Genomic DNA, 11,250 nt, shown 5'->3' on the forward strand with positions numbered 1-11,250 from the left:
CCGGAAAAAGAGTAGGACAGGGAACTGTTTGATGAAACTGAGGTAGGAGATTAAGATGAGATTTTTTGATGTTCCAGATCTAAACTTTCATTGATTTAATGTCCCTAAAACAATGACACATTTGTTACCACGGAGATTTATTCTTTGACCTTGACCTGCTCTACGCTAGACGAATTGTTAGCCTAAGTAAATGTTGTCTTTCAGCGTGTTCTTAATGTACAGTTCAGAAAAGAAATGCTTTTTACACATAGTCCATGTTTTTATCAAGAATTGAGTACTTTGTTATGTGTGCATTATTTTTGTGTGACAATAATATACCTTGTCCCAAATCATCATTTTCATAAAGTAGGCTATACCAGTTTTAAAATCTTTGGACATATTCAGATTTAGGTTTGGACTTTGATTGGACCATTGTAGCACATACTTATCCTTTGATCTAAGCCTTGCGCCTAAATTATGAGCCATTCATCTGCGATATCCTGAAAGAATATCTCAGCTTCCTGGTCTGCATCAGTTGTACATAATCATAATCTCAGGGGGTTTTAAGTTGATCTTGTTGTATATGATACACTAGGTCAAATAAAAATAATATTCAAGCAGATAACTGGAAGTAGCACATGGCAACGCTTATTTTCCAACAGGGAACCTGGTCTTCTTCTTTACAGGGCCAGCTCACATCTCTTGTGCACAGCAACAGCGCCACTAATGGCGATTTGTAATATTTCCTCTATCTTCGGATCTACAGCCAATGGCCTCCAACATAGGAACATAATCAGTGGCGCAAAAACGGGGTATGCACTGTATGCAACGCATAGGGGCGCTGCACTAGAGCGGGCGCAAAAACGATGTGGGGAATGCTTTTTCTAGTCAGCATTTTATGTACTTAACAGCTGTTTGTGTATGAAATGATCAATATAGCGTCCCGGTTGAAAGGATGGTCTCTCAAACTGATGGTTCACAGTCCTTTATTCAACAGCCTTTGTATGTGAACACACTGTAAGAACTACAAAATATACAAATAAAATACCATCAGTAACTCAAACAGTGTTGTTCTAACCTTTTACCTTAACATATGAATCCTTTACCTTATGTTCTATAATTATGTTTAGAGAATGGATATTTCAGTTGCCTGAAATTATTTGCCAAAGTGAAAAGAGGGGAACCAAATATTTTAGCCACTTGATATAATCTGCTCCCACTCTATAACATGGGAATATATCAGTTTACCAGCAACTCTTTAACTTTGCTTTGGAAACATTTGCTCTTCATTTCACAAAGGTAAGGGGCCTTGGGATTTAAACTATCTTTCCATAGCTACCTTATATTAAAGTCCTGTAAGGATAAATATCAAACATAGTTTTCAAAATGTAATTTATTAACCATTATACACCATACATAAACTAGCACACCACAACAAACTCAGGAACCTAAGGCAAACACGCAAAGCACTGATAAGTTTTTTTAAATTGGGTTTCCCACACACTCCTGATGGAACCACCTCAGGGCCATGTCACACTGGATCTAGGAAAGAAACCAAAAAGATAAGGATTATTTTTTTAGAAAATATGTCTTTACATTTGCAATACACAATCAATCATTTTAGATTCCCTTATTTTCCAACTGCTGGAGGATCACAAGGGGAAATAACAAAAATACAAACACAAAGGAGTAAGTAGACTAAAGGAACCGAATTAGAACAAACAAAAATAACTACAAACAAGAAATAAAAATAATTAGAATCACCAATGAAGTACAGATGTGGAAAAGCAAGGCAGAAATAAATGGAAACAACTAAGGAACACCAAAAGGATCTGAGGAGGATGCCAGCGGAACAGCAGCCCTGGAGGACACTGGCGGCAGAGTAGAAACCTTGGCGGAGCAAGTACCTTGGTACCAACAGGACTCGCTAGGAAGCCCTGGAAGTCAGCCCGGAGACCAACGTGCCTCGCTATGAAACCCTGAAGGTCAGCCCGGAGACCAACGGGCCTCGCTAGGAAGCCCTGGAGGTCAGCCCGGAGACCAACGGGCCTCGCTAGGAAGCCCTGGAGGTCAGCCCGGAGACCAACGGGCCTCGCTAGGAAGCCCTGGAGGTCAGCCAGGAGACCAACGTGCCTCTCTAGGAAGCCCTGGAGGTCAGCCAGGAGACCAACGTGCCTCTCTAGGAAGCCCTGGAGGTCAGCCAGGAGACCAACGGGCCTCGCTAGGAAGCCCTGGAGGTCAGCCCGGAGACCAACGGGCCTCGCTAGGAAGCCCTGGAGGTCAGCCCGGAGACCAACGTGCCTCTCTAGGAAGCCCTGGAGGTCAGCCAGGAGACCAACGTGCCTCTCTAGGAAGCCCTGGAGGTCAGCCAGGAGACCAACGTGCCTCTCTAGGAAGCCCTGGAGGTCAGCCAGGAGACCAACGTGCCTCTCTAGGAAGCCCTGGAGGTCAGCCCGGAAACCAACAAGACTCGCTATGAAGCCCTGGAGGTCAGCCCGGAGACCAACGTGCCTCGCTAGGAAGCCCTGGAGGTCAGCCCGGAGACCAACGTGCCTCGCTAGGAAGCCCTGGAGGTCAGCCTGGAGACCAACGGGCCTCGCTAGGAAGCCCTGGAGGTCAGCCAGGAGACCAACGTGCCTCTCTAGGAAGCCCTGGAGGTCAGCCCGGAGACCAACGTGCCTCGCTAGGAAGCCCTGGAGGTCAGCTTGGAGACCAACAAGACTCGCTATGAAGCCCTGAAGGTCAGCCCGGAGGCCAACGGGACTTGCTAGGAAGCCCTGAAGGTCCGCTCGGAGACCAACCGGCCTCGCTAGGAAGCCCTGGAGGTCAGCCTGGAGACCAACGGGCCTCGCTAGGAAGCCCTGGAGGTCAGCCCGGAGACCAACGTGCCTCGTTAGGAAGCCCTGGAGGTCAGCTTGGAGACCAACAAGACTCGCTATGAAGCCCTGAAGGTCAGCCAGGAGACCAATGGGACTTGCTAGGAAGCCCTGGAGGTCAGCCCGGAGACCAACGGGACTTGCTATGAAGCCCTGAAGGTCCGCTCGGAGACCAACCGGCCTCGCTAGGAAGCCCTGGAGGTCAGCCTGGAGACCAACGGGCCTCGCTAGGAAGCCCTGGAGGTCAGCCTGGAGACCAACGGGCCTCGCTAGGAAGCCCTGGAGGTCAGCCCGGAAACCAACAAGACTCGCTACGAAGCCCTGCCTCCCCTGCCAACAACTTTCAAGCGTTAAGCTCTTCTGCCAACAGCCCCCAAGTGTCCAGCTCCCCTGACCAAAAAAGTCCTGTTGTCCTCAAGCTTTTCTGCCACATATAATCAAGCATGAAGCTTGGAGCCCTCATGACACTTCTTTATTTAGAAGTGCCATCTTTCAAGCGCCTCTTTGGCACTCTCAGGCACTGAAGCGTATTCATCACACGTCTGAATACCGACGGCTGCCTCTGTGGCTGGTCTGAAAGCGACTGGCTGCCTTCGTGGCTCTCCTCTTCAGATGGTTGCTGGTTCCGCTGTTCCACTTCAGGCTGCAGGTCGGTGTTGTCCTCCTCAAAGGCGGTGTTTATATCCTTCAGGGCGGTGCTTTCCAGCTTTAGGGCGGTGTTTTCCTGCTTAAGGGCAGTGTTTTCCTGCTGAAGGGCGCTTTTTTCCTCCTCCAAGGCGGTGTGTTTTTGCCTCAGGGTGATGTTTTCCATTGTTAGGGTATTTGTTTCCTGCTCTAAGTTTGTGCTCCTCTGCTCCAGGGTGGTGCTTTTCACCTCCAGAGAAGTGATTGAGAGCATCAGGATGGATTTTTCATGCTCCAGGGTCCTTCTTCTCAGATTCAGGTAGGTGTTCTGCTCCTCCAGCTCGTTGTTCTCTTCCTCGAAAATGATGTTTTCCCGATCCAAGTCTTGGTTTCTCCGCTGCAAGACGCGATTTGTCTCCTGCAAAAAAAGGACCATCTGCAGCAGAATGATGTTGTCCTCTCCTATGATGTTACTTTCTTGCTCCAGGGTGGTATTTTCCTCTTCCAGGGTGCTGATTCTCTGGTCCAAGGCGGTGTTTTCCTGCTCGAAGGCAGTCTTTTCTTTTTCCAGTATATTACTTTTCTGCTCTAGAGCACTGCTTTTCAGCTTCAGGGCAGTGTTTTTCTGCTCCAGGATTGTAATTTTCTGGTCTAAGACTGTATTTTCCTGCTCCAGGGTGGTGTTTCTTTGACCCAAGGCAGTGTTGATCTGCTTTAATGTGGTGTTATTTGCCTTTAAGGTTCTGTTTACATTGAACAGTTGTTTTAATCCCTCTTCTTTCTCTTGAAGCAGATTGTGTATTTCCACTGCAGCTTTTTCAATGCTCATGACTTGAGTCTTTAAGTCCTCATTTGTGTTAATCAGACACTGTCTCTCAATGGACATCGTGTTGACCTCTTTCAAGATGCCATGGAGCTTCTGTGTCTCTCTAGCTAAACTCTGTTGTATTTTTTCACTCCTAGAATCAGAAAATGACGCTATATTGGTCTGAGTCATTGTTGATACTTTTTGTTGCTTCATATCGATGTTTTTCTGCTCCAAGTCTGTGATTCTTTGCCCCAGAGAGGTGTTTTCCTGCTTCGGTATGTTATCCTCCTTTAAAATTCTGTTTCTGCCGAACAGTTTTTTTAATTCCTCGTCTTTCTCCAAAAGCAGTTTGTCTTTTACAAGTGCAGCTTTTTCTAAGTTTATTACTTGAATCTTCAAGTCCTCGTTGGCTTTAATCAGCGACTGTCTTTCAGCTGAAATCAAGTTGACTTCTTTCAAGAGATCATGGAGCTTCTGTGTCTCTCTAGCTAGTTTTTCATTCCCAGAATCAGAAGTCGATGCCTTATTGCTCTGATTCATTGTTGATACTTTTTATCTGGACAATCCAAAAACTGCTTAATGTTTTCTTTTGTTTGTTAGGATTTGCCGTTTTATCTGGAAAATCCTTCGTTTTCAATCTCTTGATAGGAGACGATCCTTTTGCTTGCTCGCTCTCTCTCTTCTGCAATGGTTATGATGCGATGCTTATAATGTTCAGCACTATAAGCTGAACAGCCTAACTCCACAAAGAGAGCGTCACTCTTTGTGACGTCAATGTGCATGATGTCACAAACGGATATCAGTACCTCAGCAGAACAACTAGAAAATTGCTCAAGTTTGAATAAAAACAAACTTTATGGCTGAATGCAGCTCGGCTTAGCTGATGGTTATTGGACCAGTTCAGCTGGTAACATATCACCAAGACTGAAATCCGCACTTGGGAGACAGCGGCTCTTGAGGACAATGGACTGGCACAGCCGGGTGCGGTTGCGAGGACCAACGGTCAAAAGGAAACATTCTGCCCGAAAACAGAAAAAGAGGAAACGGGCTAACTGGTTGAAAGTGGCGTACCTAGGCCTACCCCTAAAACTGTATGAATCAGGTCGCCACCCTTCCCGTAAAATACGGAGTCGTCCCATATTTGGCCGTTAAATGTGCGTCCCGTATTGAACCGATACATAACTGTCCGATAGAAACGCCTATCATACACACATCAACACTAAGTTTAACAATAATGACCAAAATAAAACACAGGAAATATTAAGGTCAGCTAAATTGTCGTGGTGGGAACTAAAGGACCCCTGAACGCTACGGACCGACGCTGAACGTCACGGTTGCCTAGAGACGGACACTACGCAGCCGCGGTGAGCTGCTATCAACCCGCGTCTTTTTAAAACGTCCTCGACCCGATTCCATGTCCTAAGAAGCAAAAACGCTTTTAAAAATACAGACTTGAGAAAAAAGACGCCATTATAAGCTGAACAATTTCAGTTAGGACGGATATTGTGTACATCGAAAGACAAAAAAAAGAAAAGTGTCCGTCGTGGCGCAATGTGCTGCTGTATGTCAGACAGAATGGATCAGGAGAGGAACCGCAGACCCATCAGAACCTTAAGAACCAGAAATCAGCCTCTCTTCATCCTCAATCATCTCCTGATGCTGACATGGTACAGAACATTTAGTTATGATTGATTAAGTTTCTTATTGCGATTTTAGTTCACTATTGTGGTTTGATTCTTTGCTTAGGATGTTGAGTTTGGATGATATTTAATAAATAATAGCATTAGCCAAAATAAGTGGCCATTTAAAGAACAAATCATACGAATAGATTAACAGTAAATACATAAATATTTCCTACATTATATTACTTTTTGTGTGTTTTATTCAAAAATGTTGATATATTTTATGAATAATTGCCCAGTGGTCATTTAATATATTATTTCACTAATATTTTATTAATGCGGTTTACCAGTTTGGATAATCTGACAATGAAGAAAAAACATGCTAAGCCAAAGTGCACCAGACCAGACCTGCAGGCAGGGCCGGTTCTAGACGGGGCTAATAGGGGTTCTAAAGAAATTATACTAAATAAATGTATTTTTAAAATATTCAGTGGTAGATATTTTTTTTCTTCACAATTTTCTTTTTAAGGTATTATTGAAAATACACAAAAATTATTTTTAATAAAAATTAATTTAATGAATTAAAAATAATGGTACTACTCTTTTAACTGCTGTATGAAGATAGGATCACACTTTCCATCTACTAAATCAGGGATCTGCAACCTGAATCTTTGGAGACACAAGTGGCTCTTTGGCTCACATTATTTAATGATGAAATATTGCTCTGTTTTTATTTAACTCTTTTTTTTAAGTGTCTCCATAAAAACACTGTATGCACAGGAAATTCAAGAAAATTATAGTTTTTTTGTGCCTAGGTTGATTTTTAGTGGACATAAAAAAATGTAAATTCCATTTTTTATGTCCAAATTAGTAAATGAGTAGGTTGTCGTCATTGATCCTTAATTTGTGAGAAATAAAAAAACATCGTTGCGCAAATATTGATTGAAATGGTTAGTATTGGAGTTAATAATCAGATACAAAAATGTTTTGGAGGAATTTTTTGGCTTCTGACACTATTGCATGATTAAACACTCCCCGGGTCAAATTGACCCACAAACACCCTAGAAACGAACACAACAGGAGGGTTAGGTCTTGTGTTGCTTTTAACAAGTTTTCTTCCTGTATTGTCCTTTATTTAGCTACGTCATCTGTGCCCAGCCTCCCTGTTTCTGCTGGTTAGAAGCATCCTAAGCGGTGAACCTTTGGCCAAGTTTCAAATTGTTGTTCTTTTTTTTTTTAAGATTTAAAAAAAATTTCTTCCAATATTGCTCTGCATTTAACTCGGACATCTCCCATCATCTCTGACTTTGTTTTGCTAAGTAGGCTAATTCATCATATGAATGGATTAATTCAAAGAGCCAATAACCTTTAACCTGTACAACCTATTGATTTGAGCTCTGTTCTTAGAAAGAACTAACAGGTAAACAGTTTAAAATTAACATAGAATATGGATCGAAATTTTTTTTAGGTTCTTTATTGAGCTTAAACCTAGAGGTTTAAGTAAGGAGAATGCTTTTGAGCATATAATTACATAAAACAAAAATGTATATTATGATCAAACAAGTTTGTTAGTTTGTTTGTTGACATGTAAAGATGGTTGTGATGATGAATTAGTCGACATTCTCATAATTTTTGCGTTTAATGTCCAGGCAGAGGCACACTCCGACTACCACGCCAAACACCTGCAAAGGGTAAAAGATGGAGTTAGACGCTGGGAATGAAATAATGTAGCATACCTAAAGAGTTGCTTTAGCTTTTAAAATAATATAACTGACTTTTAATTTGCTTGAGTAAGAATGGAGTCTGATTTTTGCAGAATCCTACCAGGTAAAATTTACATTTGCTCCATAAATGCAGTGGCTAAACATGTGCTTCTGTCGTGTATTTTCCCAAGGGAAGATCTAAAGCCTGCCTTTGATTCACATTCTGGCTTTTAATGAATACATTTTTACATAATTTAAGGCTTCTGACATCTTATTAAAACTTTATAAGCAGTTTACCTCTGTGATTCCAAGAGCAATGCAAACACCGCCGACCCACACCAGATTCTTCAACAGAAAGAGCTTTAAAGCTGAGATACATCCCTGAGGAAGAAGACAGAGTTTAACTGTTTATCCTCAGAAATGTGGTTAGACTCTTCAGCTGAAATATCTCAGCAGAGCAGACCTTTCTGTGAGCTTTTTCCTTGTCATGTCCACAGCCTTTTCTCTTCTCCGGGCAGCAGGAATCTGGCACGGCTTCATGGTTTCGCCAGCCCACACTTCTGGACCAGTCGGTGTAAGTGTCGGCGCCGCAGCATTTGAACTGCAGCAAAAGTTAAAGTAGAGAAAGGTTAAAAGTTAGAAGTTACATCCTAAATGCCTAAATTACATTTTGTCAGTTTTGAAAAAGGAAAAAAAAAGAAGAAATAAACAGTCTATATACATCCATCCATCCATCCATTTTCTGTTCACCCTTGTCCCTAATGGGGTCGGGAGGTGCTGGTGCCCATCTCCAGCTACGTTCCGGGCGAGAGGCGGGGTTCACCCTGGACAGGTCGCCAGTCTGTCGCAGGGAGTCTATATACACTCAATTGGTATAAATAACTTCATTACAATTATGGGGATTTAAAAATACATTTGAACAAAAAATGGATGCACAAGTTTAAATTTATTCTAATCCTTTCAAAATTGTACACACCCACACGCCTGATATTTTGTTAAATATCAGGCGTGATATTGCTTCCTCTCTACAGTTGAGAGGAAGCAGTTATAGCTCCTCAGGAAGACCAGCTCTGTGCTAAAATGCCCCTATGACCCAGTGAATGTGGAAGGAGACAGAAGGAGTCTTGCTCAGATGACATCACTGTTGGACAATGTCCCCCTCCCCAGGCATAAAGCTGTTACTGAACTGAAGAGCTCCTTCAGTTGCTGCGCTTCCATTAACCATTGAAATGCACAAATTTAAATTACAAAAACACAAATTTTGAAAAAAAAAAACCCAAAACAAACTTGTTTTTGATCAAATGTTTTTGCACTGGGATGAGGTGGTTTTTCGACCGTATCTCAGTAAATATATTTTGGAAACACTTTTTCCGCTTCACTCGAGTCATGTGATCAACGGTCAAATTTTATTACCGGTGAAAACAAGAAAGAAGACGACAGGAAGTAGTAGGAGGATGAATCTGCATGCATTGTTTGTCTTTCACTTTGCTGCTGGTCCCTCAGTGAGGGACAATAAAGGTAATTTCTATTCTGTTTCTCCCAATGTTGTTTATCACCTTTTCCTGCATCCTGTTGATGGCTTGTCTGTCCTTTGGGCTGTATTTGTAGACCGCGGTCCGAACTTGGGTGTTGATCCTGCTGTTCATTTGCACAAGGGCAGTCTGCAGAAAAAAATCAGAGATCAGCATAAGCCCATGATGGCACAGCACTTAGTTTTATTTAAGGTGCTACTATGTTTTTTATATAATGATATTAAAGATATTTTCAGATCCATCCTTCAGTTTTTTTTTTTACTTTGATGTAAAAATAATTTCCTGAAGGAAGGATTAAAGTGCCTCACCCTGCTGCGAAATATAAAAAAAGCAGCTCCTGTAAATATCTCCAAAAGGACGATGATTATCAGGATGCAGATGAACTAATCCACCAAGAAACAGAGAAAAATAAATTGTCTTTTTAGATAAACTTGAGTCACATTTAACTAAGAGAGTTTTAAAACTATTTTGGAATATTTGGTACATACACAAAACACCATGGGAGAATTATTCAAGAATGCCCCACAATGTCCCAAAAGGGACACAAGGGTGATGATGGTGCCCACGGCAATGAGGACGATGGCGATTTTGGACAAGCTGCTCCCTGCAAAAGTGCCGATCTGCAAGTAGGTCGAGTACTGGAGAGCTCCGATTGTGATGAGGGCGACCCCAGATGCCTGAAGGACAAATGCGAAACACCTAAGAATACTGCTGTTGCAATATTAAGCTCAGCTAATACTCATGATCTAGTAGTCAATTTCTTAATCTATCAAATTTCAATCCGAAAAATTAATTATTTTACCGTCTTATTGCGTAATCTATGAAAAAACAGAAGAATCTGGAGATTTCTACATATTTGTTTAGGATGTATATTGTAGATCTAGAATCAACAATAATCTCAGGATAAGTGGAAGATAAAAATAAGAAATTAAATTTATTGTCATTCTCACTAAGAACTACTTTATTGATAAATTAAGCAAAAATAAACACAAAAATGTTCTTTTGTTCTTCTGAGGGGTGAATAAGTCATGGCTGCCTGATTAGCCAATCAGAAGTTATGTTAGGCAGCCAATAAAAACATGACTTGATTTTAATTTTTTTAATTAAAAAAAAATTTTTTTTAGACTGTAACATTTCCTATAGCTCCAAGAATGAAAATGACAGGTTTTTGTTTCTCCCTGCTAACTCGTATATTTTTATGATTACTTTGTATGTTAATAAATTTGACCAGTGCATCTCCTAACGCTATTCTTGAAAAGTAAAATCGTTGGCAGTACTCACCAAGAAGATGCCGTTGAAGAAAACGAACCAACATTTGGTGCTGCAGAAAGAACACATCGTGAAACAATTAGCTCTATGTTGCCTTGAACTGAAATAACAGAAAAGCTTTAGATGCTCCTCCGTCGACAGCAGCTCACGGTCTCTCTGAGCTGCTTTGTGCGTCTATCGTTCAGCTGTAAGAAAATGAGAAGTGGCTTGATTACATTTCAACAGACGTATCTGATCAAAAGGCAGGACTCCTTTTAATACATTTGCATTGTAGCATCACACAAGCTAAACTAAAGAAGTTGCTCATTTGAAATCTTGCTGGTTGTCTTTGTCTGGTGAACCATTTAGGAGAAAAAGAAATTGTACACAACTAAGAGCAGTATTACTTCAGCTTATTTTTGTCAGGCAGAAGTAAAATGTAGTTACTCAACTTAGAGCAATAGTAATTTATGTATGGAGTGACATAATCAGACAGAAATATGAAACTACAAGCACATTCTGGCAGTTTCAAACAGCACAAGAATATAAAAAAAAATGTCATAACAAAGTTCCAATGGAAGAGAAACAGGCCCACAGCATAACAGATCCTCTACTGTATTTATCATGAGGGGGTTTTCCAGTTTTTCATCTTTTCTATCACATCAGACCCAGTTTGGAGGGTTTGTTCCTGAAATGCTCAACTTTAATCTGATTTAAGCAAAGGAAATGGTTCCTGTTAAAATCCTATCAAACTCCACAAGTTTACATTTGTGATGGTAGGATGGCAAATTATTTTTCCCAGACATGCCTGACAACAACAAATGTGTTGTTACCTAAATTGTTGCCATCTAACATACA

The 11,250-nt window shown here is 41.4% G+C and overlaps 1 protein-coding gene across 1 annotated transcript; it reads right to left on the bottom strand.

Annotated features, from left to right (window-relative positions):
• Positions 1-6,879: 6,879 nt before the first annotated feature.
• Positions 6,880-11,045, bottom strand: LOC114151793 (CD63 antigen-like). The gene is made up of 7 exons (XM_028029197.1): positions 10,426-11,045; positions 9,633-9,821; positions 9,453-9,527; positions 9,169-9,273; positions 8,076-8,213; positions 7,910-7,993; positions 6,880-7,591 (listed from the first exon to the last, which is right to left on the bottom strand). The coding sequence occupies exons 1-7, from the start codon at positions 10,480-10,482 to the stop codon at positions 7,520-7,522; spliced, it is 720 nt and encodes a 239-aa protein (XP_027884998.1). The 5' UTR covers positions 10,483-11,045; the 3' UTR covers positions 6,880-7,519.
• Between the last annotated feature and the right edge of the window lie 205 nt (positions 11,046-11,250).

The sequence above is a fragment of the Xiphophorus couchianus genome, chromosome 10 (genome assembly GCF_001444195.1).
Source record: "Xiphophorus couchianus chromosome 10, X_couchianus-1.0, whole genome shotgun sequence".
Lineage (NCBI taxonomy): Eukaryota > Metazoa > Chordata > Actinopteri > Cyprinodontiformes > Poeciliidae > Xiphophorus > Xiphophorus couchianus.